Source organism: Fusarium phalaenopsidis, assembly GCF_050370095.1.
Source record: "Fusarium phalaenopsidis strain FUZ10S chromosome Unknown contig_32292, whole genome shotgun sequence".
Classification (NCBI taxonomy): domain Eukaryota; kingdom Fungi; phylum Ascomycota; class Sordariomycetes; order Hypocreales; family Nectriaceae; genus Fusarium; species Fusarium phalaenopsidis.
The window spans coordinates 2,055,391-2,070,408 of NW_028145410.1; the positions used below are offsets into that span (position 1 = coordinate 2,055,391).

Consider the following 15,018-nt stretch of genomic DNA (forward strand, 5'->3'; position numbering starts at 1 on the left):
TCTCGTATTAGTAGTGGCCCGGCATGGCTCAAACTATTGGCGTCAACCGCGAGGTTTCTGTCACGTCGGGCAATGGCGGCAGCTATCCTCCTCGCACAACCGCGTCATCCTACACCTCGAAGCCTCTTCAGCAGCAGCAACATCAGTCTCAGCCGCAGCTCAGCTCGACAACGCCAGCAGCACGTACCCGGCCTAGGGCAAAGTCAGCCTCCAACCTGCTCACCCGGCCCAGCCAGGACGTTGAATTCCACGACGACACCCTCCTGGACCAGCAAGACCCTGAAGACCGGCAGGATGGGCTTGCGGAGCTGATCGACTTTCTGAGGAACCACGCGCCGCCGTCGGGCAACTTCATGTCCATCCCCGACGACATCAGCGACGAGGACAGGGGTCGTTGGTACAGGCTGCGCAAGCTGGGCAGGAGGAGGAGCAGCAGATCCCTCTCCAAGACGCCCCAGACCATCCGGCTCCCGGACTCTGCAGTCTCGGGCATCACCATAGGCGGGCACCGGCATATCGCCATCTCCATCCCGCTTGACGCCTCACCCTTTGGCCGGACCCCCAGGTCGCAGTATCCCGTCTATCAGCACCGCAGTGTCAAGCCGCTCACATCACGATACACCCCCACGAGGGCTGTACTCAACGACAAGGGCGTCGTCACGGTGCTCCGAACTGTCACGGAGGATCGGGAGTCATCCTCAACCAGTCCTGCCTCGACGCAGAGTCCCGCCTCGGTAAACCACCAGAGACCTCAGAGCACCACCCTGGGAAGAGCATACTCCCCCGGCGCTATTAATAGCAGCAGCCACGGAGACACGTCCGAGTACTTTAACGTCTATATCCCCGCGACGCCGCCGAGAGTGTTGTCGCCGGATCAGGTCAAACAGTCCAATGAGCAATCTCGGGAGTTCCACGACTACGATCAGTCAACCTCGACGCCAATAAGTTCAAATAGGCGGGACAACCTCCCATCGCGAAACACCAGCATGACGGGCGGTCGCTTTGTGCATCCGGGGACGTCATCTATCGATGCCATGATGTCTCAGCCAACCGAAGCTCATCCAGCTCCTCTCTCATTTAACAGGCCCCCTTCCAAAGAGGGATCTCAGTCACTTTCCAAGAGCATCATAACGACAAGCGAGAACGACCCAATTGTTGCAGAGGCCAAGCCAGTCGAGGCAAAGCCTGTTGCAGTAAAGGAGTCCCGGATACGATCGTCAACCAAGAAGACGGAGGAGACTCCAGTGACGGTCATCACCACCAGCCCGCTGGGAAACTCGAGAGAGAAGCCAGAGAAGCCCAAGAAACAAGTCACAAAGGATGAAAACTCACCTACTCCTTCGGTCAAGTCGACACAGAGTCGCCGTGAAAAGGTCCGGGACAAGAAGCGCAAGGACATGGAGGCGCAACGCATCAAGCGTCAGAGCCAGTTGATCGTTACGACAGAGATCATGCCAGAGAGTGATCAGGACAAGGCAAAGGAGACGTCAAACGAGGAGGATGCGGAGAAGCCTCCACCGGTACCTGTGAGGTCACCGCAACGACAGAGCATATGTCCCATCATGGTTGTGGCGAACGTCAAGCCATCGCCTCCGCCATCATCAAGACTTCCCGATGAAGCTCAAGATCAACCTGAACCTGAATCAAAGAAGACGACAGAGCCTTCAGAACCAGAGCCCAAGACTGTACCAAAGACACCTTCAAAAGCTGCACAGGAGGATCTGTCCAGCAGCACTACTTCACCACCTCGTCCCTACGTAGAGAGTTCAAGCAACCCAACTCCTCCCCAGTCTACACATGGATCACCAGCTCACAAGAAAACGGGGTACGACCGAACTTCGCTCTCACGACGACGAGAGTGGAACGCAGCTCGGGAGCAGGAGCGCAAGGTTCGAGAGGCCAGGGCGATGAGCCCCCGATCGAAAGCAAGGAAGCTGGTCATGACGAAGGAGGGAACCGAGGAGAACAAGGTCCCTACGATGGAGAAGGAGGTTCTACGCCGCTACGAGGCGTATCGCGAGTATCGAATTAGAGAGATGGAGCGAAGAGTCCGTCGACTAGAGCGCAACGGCGATGTATGGCTACGAGCACTCGTACCTGTCCTCGACAACCTAAACCGCACCCTAGCCAACGTCCACGAGGACCAACAACCCCGACGCGCCCAAGGCTGGGTCTCTGACGAGGAGCTACCCCGTCAGCGAAGCCCTCAGGGGAGACCATCACGACAAACCAGCCGTGGCCGGATGCTGGCTCGACCAGGAGGCACGTCGGAGCGAGAGTTCCTGGAGCAGCTGGTCAGGACAAAGGAGGAGCTGGAGGCAGGAAACGTGAGCGATGACATGAGTGGATTTGACACGATCGAGCCGCTGATGAGGGAGCTAGCTGGACGATCGCGACTGAGCTTCGAGGCCAGGTCGCTCGGCATGGAACAGGACGGGCTGCACGCATTCGCGGTTTGATATTGATATCCAAGGGCAAGGTATTTGTGATGGGAGTGTTATGGGGGGGGGGGGGGGGGGTTGGTTTATCTCTTGAGCGTTTGATCTTTTGGGTTTTGTTTTCACAATGCTTGATGTTGACTTCAGCATTGTTTCTGTCTCTGCACCAGACAATATTTCCTAGCTAACGGCTGTCATGACGAGTTTAGAGGGTTATTTTTATCCTTATCATGTATTCAATCCTTCAAACCCCATGTATTTTTCCTTACTAAATATATACACACACTTACAACAAAATCAAGCCTTATTTCATGGCAATAACCTCTCATTTAATCCAAACGCCTCACCCTTAAAACGTTTCTCAACTCTATTTTTCAATGACACGGTTCAAATCTCAAACGGTTCCTTGTCTTTCCTATTTCGGATTGTCGCGCTAACGCATCGATCGGGGCCCGTGGCGGATTGTCTGAGATCTGAGTAGATTCCTTGCATGACGTCGATCGTGGGAGTTGAGGATATACGCATCATCGATGAGGCTCGCTATACCCATGGAGATGAGACACATGTTGAAAAGAAATCCGACGCTCTATCAATGCCGATTCAAACTCTTCATCAATTCTTCTATAGCTTCCCGCAAAAGTAATTGAGCTTCATCATGAGTAAACCCTGGATCTTGGTCTCCCCCTCAACCCGTGGCATAGGCTACGCCCTGACCCGTCACCTCCTCCAAAAGACGTCCCTCCCCATCCTCGCAACAGCTCGTCACCGCCATGACCCCAAGGATGTCAAGGCTTCTCTCCTCGAGGGTCTCCCTAAAAGCGACAGCCTCGCCTCGAGGCTCTCCATCGTTCACGCCGACGTGACGGACGACAAGTCCCTCGGCGAGGCAGCTTCCAAAGCGGCAGGTCTATTCCCCACGGATAAGCATCATTTGCGATTCGCGTGTGCCATTCCCGGCATCTTGAGACCCGAGAAGAACCCAAGTCAGATCGACGCTGAGGCGAGTCTCGAGCAATTCCGCGTCAACACTGTCGGCCCCCTACTTCTCATAAAGCACTTTGACGCCTTTCTCCCCAAGCGGACGACAGAGCTCGCTCCAAGCCCCGAAAGTGACGAGCTTCAACTCCCTGACTATGCTGTATGGCTCAGCATGGCGGCCCGTGTAGGATCAACAACGGATAACCGTTCAGGAGGATGGTTCTCGTACCGGGCGAGCAAAGCCGGCGTCATCAGCTTGGGCAAGAGCTATGACAACTTCCTGCGAGGTCGAAGCGGTGACAAGGCCATCTCAGTCGCCTATCACCCAGGAACAGTAAAGACGGATCTCAGCAAGGACTTTTGGAACAGTGTGGAGGAAGGCAAACTATTCAGCCCCGAATACGCAGCGGAGAAGCTTGTGAGTGTCGCCACGGGGTTGAGTCTGGATCAGAGAGGCAAGTGTTGGGGATGGGAGGGACAAGAAGTTCCGCCATAGACGTTGAAGGGTAAAAGACCAAAACACAAACATGACTGATTAAACAAATAATATCTGCTCTGTCGCTGTCCCGAAACCTTCCCAGCCAACATTGGTAGTCATACATGATCTGTATAAGAGACATATCGGACAAGCAAGCAACTCAATTGTCATGCGCCATCCGAGGGGGAAATCCATCAAGGCATGCTTTCATATAGATGAACTGAAACCGTGAAATAAACCACCAACAACGTCTTCTTTTTGTATGTCTATAGTTCCACCTCCTGGAAGGATGCCCCGTCAGGCGTCGGCGCCGTCTTTGCGTTGGCGTCATCGTCAGCCTCATCCTCTACATTGGCCTTCTTGTCGTCCTTGTCCTCACTCTTTCGCTCGCTGCCGGCTGGCCGTAAGGCAACCTTGTTCTCCTCCTTGTCCTCGAACCGCACCTTTTGCTCCGCCTGCTGCTCCGCCTTGGCCTTTTGCTCGGGTACGTCATCGTCTTCGCTACTCGAGCTCTGCGAGTCGCCATTCTTTTGCGTCTGCTCCTCCTTCTTCTCCTCTGGCTTTGCTGACTGCTCACCGTTCTGCGCAGGTGGTGCGGGGAGATCCTTTTCCTCCTTCTTCTCATTCTTCTCAGGGGGTGGCGGAGGGGGAGGCGTAGGCTCTTCGCTCGGGGGTCCAGGCTTCATGGCATCGAGGTAGAACTTTGTGACACCGAGGATACGGCCAGTCTTCTCACAGGCATCAACCCATTCGGGACGTACGACGGGAATGTTGCTCTCGACAGCCTTCTCCCATTGCTGCCCCCGGCCTTCAGTGGTGACAAAGTGCGTCGTGTCAATGCGGACACCGTCAACAATCTTGGCGCCAATGCGCTCAACCGCCTTGATCAAGTTCTCCTTGGTAGTTCCCGGCAGAATACCCGTTGTGATAGTGATACCGCTCAGATCCGTCATCTTGTGTGTCCTCACGGGCACGCGCTCGCTGATAAAGGTGCCGGCGCTGGTGCGCAGGACCAGGTGGAAGGTGTACTCGGTGTCGACAGCGAGGCCGCTGATCTTTGTGCTGTGCATCTGGAGCGGACGGGGGATGTTGCCAGCCTTTTGGCCATTTCGGTAGAGGCTCAGAGACATGAGGTCGGCGGTCGCGAGCTGAATGGGGTCCCATTCGAGGACGACCGAAGTCTGGGTGGCATTGCGGCAGCGGAGGACGGGGGTGACGGGCTCCGAGGCGCCAAACGAGCTGTAGATCTGATCTTGGAGGGCGCGGAAAGCGCGGTCGGCGGCGGCTTCCTTGGTCGCGTTCTGCGAGACGTTGATGTCGACGATGCTTCCGGACGAGATGTTGGGGGGGAGGAGGATGGAAGGGAACTCGATCTACAGGGACAAAGGCATTGTGTCAGCAACAGATACAAGCGGAAGAACAGCGATTCGAACTCACCAGACGCTTATCCGGCGTCAGAAGGACGGTAACGCCCGCGTCGACCTTGCCGACGGTGAGGGAGACGAGCATGGTAGCAAAAGTCGCAGCAGGATAAGGGCGAACGGTGATGATGACAGGGAGGGATGAATGGCGATGGGGCACGAGGATACGGCAGAGATGCACGCTCAGGATGAAACAAGGGTATGCAAGTAGAAGCTGGCCAAGATCCGTCTACTCCCGATCCGTGTGCGCAGAGGCCGTATCGTAAGTGCAAGAGAGGAGGTTGGTGATAGTGTCCAGTGCGATAACGTCGACGTGGAATTAGCTTCGCCTGGAGCTGCTGAGCTGTTCGTTTGTGGAGGTTGAAGGGTGACGGTTTTTCTGGCGCGCGACAAGACAGCGCCAAGCAGAAGCAGACTGGCTGCCGCTGCCTGCTCCGCGCCAGTAAAGTCGGGGGGAAGCACGGCCCCCTGAGCCCCTGTAAATTAGCACCTAGACTTGCACTCCAGCCGACGCGGATCCCCTGTGAGGCTCTCCCCCAGCTGCGTCAGCCCAGAACTGCCCCCTGTCTCTTTGTTCCTTAAATTAGGTAGGTAGGCTGCCGTCCGCGCCCGTTGACATGTTTCGGCCTGGAGCCGACGGGATCGATAAAGATGCCGGGAGATTAACAATGGGATCAGAGACGATGGCCTAAAAAGTCGCTTACTTTGGGTGTGATAGGTTCTTTCAATGTTGAAAGCTTAATGCCAATTAGCCTCCCTCCCTCCCTTCGCAGATATTTACGGTGGTCTTGGTACCTACGTGCCAAGTCGCTGATGTCCATGTACATGAATTGCTTCATCTCATCTTCAGTCCTGTAAAAAGACACCATCTCCAGATCTACGGCCATCACTTTGCCGTCCACCAGGATAAAGTTCCCCAGTTGACTATCCTCGAGGTTCACACCAAAGCTGATGAGCGCAATGTAACACTCCTCGAGCAGCCTTGCAAACTCGTCGAATTCCAGCAGTATACCTTCGGGCCCGCGCAAAGATGCGCCCCCGACGTCTTGAACGATTATCGACCTGAAACCATTGCACCGAACTTCGCCATAGTAGGTGGGCACCACGACGCCTTGCACGGGCTTCAATTGCTTGTAGGCTCGGATCTCGGTGTCCATAAGCTCATCAGGATCTCCGTGCTCCTCCTCTTTGCCTTGTCTCTCAGTTTTGAGGACAATGTTTGTTGGGAGAAACCACTCCGGAAAGACGCTCTTGACGTAGGAACGGACCAGCTGAGGGATGAAGCTAACCACGCGGTGAATGAATCGCTGTAGTGGTGAAGGGTCCACACGCAGTCGCAGCACATTGGGATGATAACTATCAACAGCTCGGCCAGTGGCAGAAACCAGACGCGTCCGAAACCAAAATTGCTGTCCAAACCAACATGAACCCAAGATTCATTGCGAGAGTACTTCCTCAGCTACGACTGACCACTGATTGCAACGACGGGGTGGGCTCTCGGGCTATGCCCCTTGCTGTCAAACGATACCGATCCGGTTCACCAGGAATTTTGAACTTGGGTAGCTCAACCGCCGTCATCGGCTGCGGATTGTGCCCAACTCGAATATATTGCGGCATCGTAAAGTGGCCTTCCAGGTTGACGCAAATATGGACACTGAGGTTTCTGTTGAATTGGCTGTGTTTTGGTCAAGTTGGTTCCATTTCCCCTGAACCTTCGACCACACATTTATCCTTGTCAGCCCCAGACGAGCAATGGGTAACTAACTAGGTAACTACCTAGGCGCCTACTCAATGCACAAGTTTTAGACCTGTAAATAGGACAAACATATATATTTCGCATTGTTTTTTAAAAGAAGAGTATATCCCATTATATTAAGATAATTAGGCTTATTTTTCCTAACTTCTAGTCAAAAATAATCCTTTCGTTGGATCATATAAGCATTAGAGTGTACCGAAAGCCTTATGTGCCGCCTTGTGAGAACGAAGTGCTGTTGGGTGGTTGTTTCCTGCCAACTGCAGACCGTAGGCAGCAGCGAGCAGGCAACAAGGTGATTATGTTCATCACAGCGAGCCTTGTTGACCCCATTCCTTGAGGGGGTTTAGGTAGTCATCAGGCTCTATCTTAGGAAATCCATAAGCTTCTATCATCATCATTATCATCACCATCATTCCCATGAGCTCAGTACAGTCACTCATCTTCCAGCACCCTACCAACTCTATAGACAATCTCGATATCACTTCATACACTAGCAAAACATGGGCAAAGTCATATGCGCCCCTCCGGAGGTATCGGCTTCACATGACGATGGATATGGGTAGCGGTGAAGTCACTGGGGTGGACTTTGACACTGCGTTTCTCCCCCTCATGGACGACGAGGAAAAGCGAACGAGCGAAGTCGGGCAGCTGCCGAACGCGAGACACTGGTGATTCGAGACCGAAGCCGATATCGAGCATTGGTGGCACGCAGAGGTATCGGATGTGGTACTCGCCGCCTGGCAGAGATACCCAGCCATTGTTCAGACAGATCACACAGCTCCTCTGGGGGACAAGAACATCCCTGAGAACGTCGACTCCACGTACGCCATGTAACTGGGCGGTTCAAGAGCACCTGTGATTATTGGCGAAATGAAGCGGAATCTTATCCGGGTCGACGCATGGTGTCAGGGTAGGATGAATGAAGCTCAACAGAGGCTCGCGCAGGAGCTCCGTGGGTGAGTGAACAACAAACAGCCTGAATACTTGGACAGAATGTCGGGGTGGCTCATTCAGTCCGCTGCAGCTGCGCAGACAAATATCGATGCCCTCGCTGCTTATCCTCCAGTTTCGAGCACAAACAGCCAACGAGATTCGCGATGAGAACTGCGAGGTGGGTTGTTGGATCTTGCCGCTGAACACAAGCATCTGCACGTTTCGCTATGCGCTCTATCGTCTCATGGTGCAAGGACTCAGGCGATGCCAAGTAGGGACTCCAGGTCCACTCACCGTCGGAGGATTGACCGAGACTCACCGCAAGTTCTTCTCTGTGCAGCCTATCTGGTCGCTCAATGGCAATCCCAGTTACACTCATCCCGGCGGTTACTCCCGCGTCGTTGATAAGGAGACGGGGGCTTTGGGATGGGTGCATCCCGAACAGGATCCTCAGGGCGCTTGGGAAACAGGTGCAATCTGGTAAATAGTTGTAATTCCTTAGGGTGACTTTATCATAAGAAATTAAGGGATAGTTATGGGGATATGAAGAAGCAAGTAAAGGTCTAGATGAGTTTACCTTTGTCGCTTGTTTAGGTAGCTATCGTCAGAGCAGAGTGAACAGTACCTAGTGAACAGAAGATCTGCGGGCGGAAATATCTTGAAAGGCGAGCTTCGGATGATCCCATGCGCTTATTTGAGATGGTTTCGCGGATTCGTAGTTGAGGGCAATGAACTGGACTGACTGTGGGGCGGGGTATGATGGGCTGAGGAGGAGGAAGAAAGAAAACAAAGGTCGGAGAGCGGGTTTCTTGGAGAAAGGTGCACGCTGCCCCAGAAGGACGGGAAAGAAGGTGGCTCTCATCGCATCTTCATCCGATCAGCTCGCCCGGCGCGGTGGTATTGTAGGCAGCCAAGCCCATCATCCATCACATGGTTATTTGGCCCTGCTGACCTGGGACTACCAAATAGATCGAAACCATGCTCAAATCCTGCAGTGACGATGGCAACAAACTCAGTCAGCCGGCCTGGAAAGGGGATACTGTCTTCAAGTTCGTATCTTGCAAATGCCTGAGGGAGGGGCAAGCGCCATAGGAAAGGGACACCCAACAACATGATATCCGGTATTTTGAGAGCATGAGTCCAGGGCACGTTATTGCACAACTAGTGTGAGGTATCATAGACTAATAATATACAGCCAAACCATCCATCATCTCCGATATACTTGCTGCAGCTTTTCTTGTATCCGCAGACTTGATTGATCGCGAGATACAACTTGGACATCTCCAAATCCTTAACGAGATGTACATCCATTCTTGGAGGCATAGCCTCTTCATTGCTACCAATCACAAGGTCGAAGCTGTTCATCCATAAACTTTTCGCCCTTCATAGTTGCATCCCTAACCAAAACGATGAGCACGTGCCGGTTTCGCCGGCTCATGCTTCTTCCTCCACAGATGCTGCTTCCACTCCCTATCGATCGCCTGCGCAACACCTTGGCCAAACAGGTGAGCCGGGGAGTGGGCTGCCTTCAGCACATCCCCCAACGTCACTATCACCGTCCCTCGGATCCCCGTACCTGGGTGTCCCAGCTCCTCCAGCGCACTCGCCAGCGCCCAAGTCAGCCTTCGTTGCGTGATGCCCTTGACCACCCCGACGAACCCTCCTCTGTTCATGGTGTATATCCAAAGCTGCTCATCAACCAATTTCTGCCGGTACTGGGCCATTATAGCTGGTGTTAACGGGTGTTGATGCGGTGTTAGATATTGTAGGTGATATGGGTGAAGTATATATTCGGGCGAGTACTGCACGCTGCAGCTAAAGTTGTCGGTAATGCGTCTATGTTCCGGGCCGAGCCATATCCTCAGAGCTTTCGAGTTGTTGTATTCTATGCCCGTCTCGTGGAGGAACTGCCACACGTCGGGTGTCGTCCTCAACCTTCCATTGGGCTGGACAAAGAACTTGGCCTGCGCGGGGATATAAAAGTTGGTCTGCGCCTTCGGGTTGTCTAATTGCGGGTTCCTGGCCGCCGGCGGTCCCTCTAGACCTTTTCTTCGGGGTTGGCCTGCATTCTCTGGTGAGGATTTTCGAAGGGCCCTATTTGACGCGCCTCTACTTGATAGATTCGGTTTGCCTGTTCGAGGAGGAGGAGAGGAGGTAGATGTCGAGGATGCAGATGTCGTCGTTGTGGAGTAGGCGCACCGGAGAGAGTTTAGGGACCATGACAGGAGTCTAGGCGCTGATGAAGCTCGAGCTACCGCCATGATGATGAGATGGCAGAGCGGCTTCTGACCATTTTGCGGTCAGAGGATCGTCGAACGATGTTGCGTCTATGATTGGCGTGCGCAAAGTCAATGCGACAGCAGGCGATGGAGCGAACGGGAAAACGTCGTCGAAGATGAAGTCGCCATCTTCGGAGCCGGCATTGGATGTTCAAGATTCAATTCCCGTAAAAGCCACAGTGGCGGTGCAATAATCCTGCCCCGCCAACAAATCCTAGCCGCCACCCTCAGAGTCACTGTCAATGTTATGCATGATAACGGGGTACCACACTCACAGCAAAGTTCGCGCCCGCAGCAAAAGTATCAGAGGATCAGTCATACGCCACACTTTGACTCATTCTGGGTCTAGTTCTGAATCACAAGCCCACCCGCCGCCCAAACAAAGCCCAACTCCGTCAGTCAGCAACCAAGCCAAAGTCGCCTTGGAAAAATCCACTTTCTCAAACCAACGACACCACAACAACATCATCACCACCTTCCCCAGACCAAACCTCACCTCTCTCTCAATCCAAAGACACAGACCCCAAACTCATCAACATGCCTAAGAACAAGGGAAAGGTACAGTACTCACTCCAACGTCCACTGATTTCCTTCGACGTCGCATCTCTACGCGCAACCGAACCGAAATGCCCCGCCCCCACCATCACCACAAGCCTGCCGCGCAGCAACAAAGGGAAACCCATCATAGCTAACACATCCATCTCTATAGGGCGGCAAGAACCGCAGACGTGGTACCAAGGAGAACGATGACCAGCGCCGAGAGCTCACATTCAAGGAGGATGGCCAGGAGTACGCCCAGGTCGTGAAGATGCTCGGCAACGGTCGTCTCGAGGCCCTGTGCTTTGACGGCAGCAAGCGTCTCGCCAACGTAAGTGACACAAAGAAAAAAAAAAAATTGCCCCTCACCCGAAATGACCCGCGTTCAACGTCACCATCCGCCTAGAACATGTCACCAGCTAACAAAATCCCCAATCTATAGATCCGCGGCAAGATGCGTAAGAAGGTCTGGATCAACCAGGGCGACATTATCCTCCTCTCCCTCCGCGACTTCCAGGACAACAAGGGCGACGTCATCCTCAAGTACACTGCCGATGAGGCCCGTACCCTCAAGTCCTACGGCGAGCTCCCCGAGAACGCAAAGATCAACGAGACCGACTCGTTCGGCCAGGGCGAGGACGGCGAGGCCTACTTCGAGTTCGGTGACGCCGACTCGGAGGAGGAGTCGGATGCCGGCCCCGGCGGCAAGAAGGAGGTCGACATCGACGACATTTAAGAGTCGCCCTCTGTCTCCCCCGTCTCTTTCTCACTCCACCGAGCCCCCGACGTCCCGGTCAAGAATCAGTTGTTCTGTTTCCCCAGCCGGCGTCGTTGATACTGTCTTCTCTCTCAAACCCCTGGATGAGCCCCCAACTCTATTCCTTGGGTCCCACGACAGTAGTTGCTGTGGAGCACTGGACGGCCGTGGTGGGAGGGACGTCACGGCCTGTCAACCTCTTTCCATCAAATCTCATGTCTGTTTTCTGTCTTGTTGTCTTTGTTGGTTGTACTGGACGATCAAGGTTTTCTCATGCATGCATCGCGACTGTCGCACTCGTCTCAAAAGTACTGGTTTAGACAAGATAAGAGAACGCTCGCTTTTTCATGAATACTGTTTATTCTTCTACCACGTATCCAGACTCAACAAGCTCACTCTCACACACACGCTTGCCCGGTCTGTCCGTGATCTCGCCTTGCAACTCGCGCTCGTAGAAATTTGAAACTCCTCAACACCATGCGGGCTTTTCCCCAGAGCTTGACCTCCTTTCCGTGCCAGACCCATAACGGATGCCCACGCAAAACAAGCCAACTTGACAAGATTTCAAACCCTATGAAGATGTTGCGGCCGCGCTTGCTCAGCGGCCTAGAACGTAAAGGTGTGGGAGCAGACTCCATTCTCGCTCGTGTGCGCAAGCCTTTCCATCCAAGCGACGAACCATGATTTCTTCCGGCTTCGTTCATCATATCCTCCTCTTGAGTCGCTGTTGCGTGTCACTTTACCAGTCGTCATTGTCGCTCTCGTCGTCTATTTGCTATTAGAAACCCTAATTCAGATATCGTTGAAATTGTCATAACTTACCACTCTTAGAGACCTTCTCTTTTCGCTTCTGCAACGCGGCAGCCAGAGCATCGGCCATACCACCGCCACCACCAGGTGCACCAGGAGCTCCAGCGGCACCGCCGCCGCCGCCAGACTCACCACCAGCAACTTGGGCACCGCTTCGGTCGCGAATCTGCGAGCGATCAACCTTCTTAAGCGAGGCGATACCGCCAGCTCGCTGGATATCTCCCAGCATGGCCGATCGACCAGTATCTGCTGATGGCAGAGCGGGCGCTGGGACACCTGATGAGTATCCAGAATCGCGGTTGGGCATGGGCGGAGGTGGAGGAGGCGCGCCGCCCATCGGGGGCATGGGAGGTGGAGGCGGGGGCGGAGGTGCACCAGAAATTGCCGGGGGCGGCGGAGGAGGTGGAGGAGGAGGAGGTGCACCGCTTGAAGTTGGCGGCAGAGGAGGTGGTGGAGGAGCACCACTTGTCGGGGGTAGCGGAGGGGGAGGAGCGCCGCTGGTAGGAGGCAGAGGCGGAGGCACATTGTTCGTCGGTGGTAGAGGCGGCGGAAGGGGAGGATGACTGCTGGCGGCTGGGGGAGGGGGTACGGGACGCGAGCTCGGAGGAGGCAGTGGTGGAGCTCCAGATGCCGGCACCTTTGGTGGTAGAGGTGGAGGAACAGCCGCAGGCGCAGCATGGGAGTCGTTCGCACGCGGGGGAGGCGGAGGGGGAACTGGTCCACGGCTGGGTGTCGGGGGAGGAAGTCTCGCACCGGCGAAGGGGGGAGGAACGCCAAACTTGTGGCCGTCGTTCTTCTGCGGATCGAGCGGCGTCTTGGCCGGCCGAGGAGGCGGTGGTGGCCCAGGGTTGGGGGCCGCAGCAGCTGGTTTCGGGGGCTCTGGACGCGAGAACTTGCCGGCATCGGCCAATGGCGGAGGAACGCTGAATTTAGGTCGGGGAGGTGACGCTGGCCTTTCAGGCGCGGCAGGAGACTCCGCCTTGCCGGATCGTCGCGGAGCCGGCGGAGGTGGGGGCCCGCCTTTTCTCGGGGCCGGAGGCGCAGGAGGAGAATGGCGTCCGGCCGCGGGCGGAGGCGGAGGCGGAGGTGGAGCTCGTGAGCCGCGTCCCTCATTTCCGTTGGTAGGAGGTGCCGATGCAGGAGGGGGAGGAGGTGGCGGCGTCGAATGCGGCTGGTTCAGCTTCTGCTGCTCCTCCCTCAAGAAGTCAACGATAAACTCCTGGTTCTCCTTGATAAAGTCGTCGGTTAACCCCTTTTCCTGCAGATCGGCACCAAAATGCTCGCGCCAAAGAGGATCAAAAGCGTCGAGGAGCGCAAACTCGGATGGCTTGACGCCACTGATGCTTCCCGTGGAGTTGACAACATGATGCTGGACGGGGTTCGAGGTCATTCGTGGAGACTCCGGAGGGGTCGGGGCCGTGTTGTGGGAATGAGAGGAATGGCGGTGACCAAAAAGACCCCCCAGGATGCCGTGCTTGTGAGTCGGCTGGGCACCTCCTCCGAAGGGTGTAGACTTGGTGGCTCGGCTCGCATTCTTCTCGCGCTCGTCCATCTTCTTCTTGAACTGCTTGGCCTCCTTTTCGTCGACGAAGCTTAGACCAGCTAGACACTCCTCCAGTTCGAAAGTATGGAAAAAGGTTCGGTCCTGGTTGTAATGCCACGTATCAAAGATTTCCTGGTCCCAGATGACTCCTCGATTGGAGGGCTGAATAGGTTAGCGGGCTGATGAGAGAGGTGGTGAGGCAGGCAAAGGGGGCATACTGAGATGTCGACCAGCTTCAACCAGTAGGTATGTCCAACCAGGTCGTTGGCGAGCACGATAGCTCCCTGAAGTCCGGTATAGGTCCATTTTGAGCGATTGGGGTAAGCGACATAGAGCCTAGCAACGGCCACTGCCTGAATCTTGTTGGACTGCTTGGGCACGATCCGCTTGACGGTGTCCTTGTCGTCGTCGCTGAGGATGGACGGCATTGTGACGTCGTGCTCGAGGGGGGCGGAGAAGGGGATTCGGGTCGATTCGACGTCTCAGCACCGATATCTCGAAGATGTACGGGCAAGAAAGAGTATGAGCGAAGGGAAGAGACGAAGCCGTCAAGTTGTCGCCTGAGCTGGACGCGTGGAGTGGCGCTTAGTCGATCTCCTCTTTCGGCGTCTGGTCAGAGTGAGTCGCTTGGCGCTCGCGTGAGGCAGCCGAATTCTGGAGGTGGGAAGTAGGCCCAAAGATTCCAGGCGGCGGACAAAGAGAGAGAATAGAATGTGCAAACAGCGCCCGAGCTTTCGGGCTTAGAAGAGAGGGTCCGTCTCAAATGGCGTGGGAGAGGAGCACGGATGGACGTCGCATGGATGTCAAAGTGTCGGTCCGTGGGGAACCAGGCTGGCCGGGCGGCGCTTGATGAGGCGTAAGAAGAGTCGGAGAGCGGGCACCAGCCACAGCCGCTGGCGAAAGAAGCGCTTTCGGGAGGTCAGCACAGCCACCTGCCAAGCCTCTGAGCGGGGCAGCCTACGTCCTTTTGCAGAAAACGATAGATTTGCTTTTTAGCGGGAATGGAAGCTTGAATGGAGCTTCGAGGATTGATTCTTCAGCGGCATTTGGTCAAGAACAATAAGACATTCTATTCTTCAGGGCTGGCT

At 55.0% G+C, this 15,018-nt stretch overlaps 6 protein-coding genes across 6 annotated transcripts; 3 read left to right on the forward strand and 3 right to left on the reverse strand.

Annotated features, from left to right (window-relative positions):
• Nucleotides 1-23: 23 nt before the first annotated feature.
• On the forward strand, nucleotides 24-2,459 carry LRP88_04926 (uncharacterized protein; the record flags this gene model as incomplete). The annotated part of the gene is made up of 1 exon (XM_083241492.1): nucleotides 24-2,459. The coding sequence occupies one exon, from the start codon at nucleotides 24-26 to the stop codon at nucleotides 2,457-2,459; it is 2,436 nt and encodes an 811-aa protein (XP_083102640.1).
• A 634-nt stretch (nucleotides 2,460-3,093) lies between these two features.
• Nucleotides 3,094-3,912, forward strand: LRP88_04927 (uncharacterized protein; the record flags this gene model as incomplete). Its single annotated transcript, XM_083241493.1, has 1 exon — nucleotides 3,094-3,912. The coding sequence occupies one exon, from the start codon at nucleotides 3,094-3,096 to the stop codon at nucleotides 3,910-3,912; it is 819 nt and encodes a 272-aa protein (XP_083102641.1).
• Nucleotides 3,913-4,160: 248 nt separating this feature from the next.
• LRP88_04928 (uncharacterized protein) lies at nucleotides 4,161-5,403 on the reverse strand (the record flags this gene model as incomplete). The annotated part of the gene is made up of 2 exons (XM_083241494.1): nucleotides 4,161-5,267; nucleotides 5,332-5,403. The coding sequence occupies 2 exons, from the start codon at nucleotides 5,401-5,403 to the stop codon at nucleotides 4,161-4,163; spliced, it is 1,179 nt and encodes a 392-aa protein (XP_083102642.1).
• Nucleotides 5,404-9,211: 3,808 nt separating this feature from the next.
• Nucleotides 9,212-10,224, reverse strand: LRP88_04929 (uncharacterized protein; the record flags this gene model as incomplete). The annotated part of the gene is made up of 3 exons (XM_083241495.1): nucleotides 9,212-9,215; nucleotides 9,457-10,053; nucleotides 10,118-10,224. 3 exons carry the CDS (start codon nucleotides 10,222-10,224, stop codon nucleotides 9,212-9,214), a joined length of 708 nt encoding a protein of 235 aa, XP_083102643.1.
• A 596-nt stretch (nucleotides 10,225-10,820) lies between these two features.
• Nucleotides 10,821-11,556, forward strand: LRP88_04930 (translation initiation complex factor eIF1A; the record flags this gene model as incomplete). The annotated part of the gene is made up of 3 exons (XM_083241496.1): nucleotides 10,821-10,841; nucleotides 10,993-11,151; nucleotides 11,263-11,556. The coding sequence occupies 3 exons, from the start codon at nucleotides 10,821-10,823 to the stop codon at nucleotides 11,554-11,556; spliced, it is 474 nt and encodes a 157-aa protein (XP_083102644.1).
• Nucleotides 11,557-12,316: 760 nt separating this feature from the next.
• On the reverse strand, nucleotides 12,317-14,358 carry LRP88_04931 (WASP family protein; the record flags this gene model as incomplete). Its single annotated transcript, XM_083241497.1, has 3 exons — nucleotides 12,317-12,345; nucleotides 12,400-14,092; nucleotides 14,149-14,358. The coding sequence occupies 3 exons, from the start codon at nucleotides 14,356-14,358 to the stop codon at nucleotides 12,317-12,319; spliced, it is 1,932 nt and encodes a 643-aa protein (XP_083102645.1).
• Between the last annotated feature and the right edge of the window lie 660 nt (nucleotides 14,359-15,018).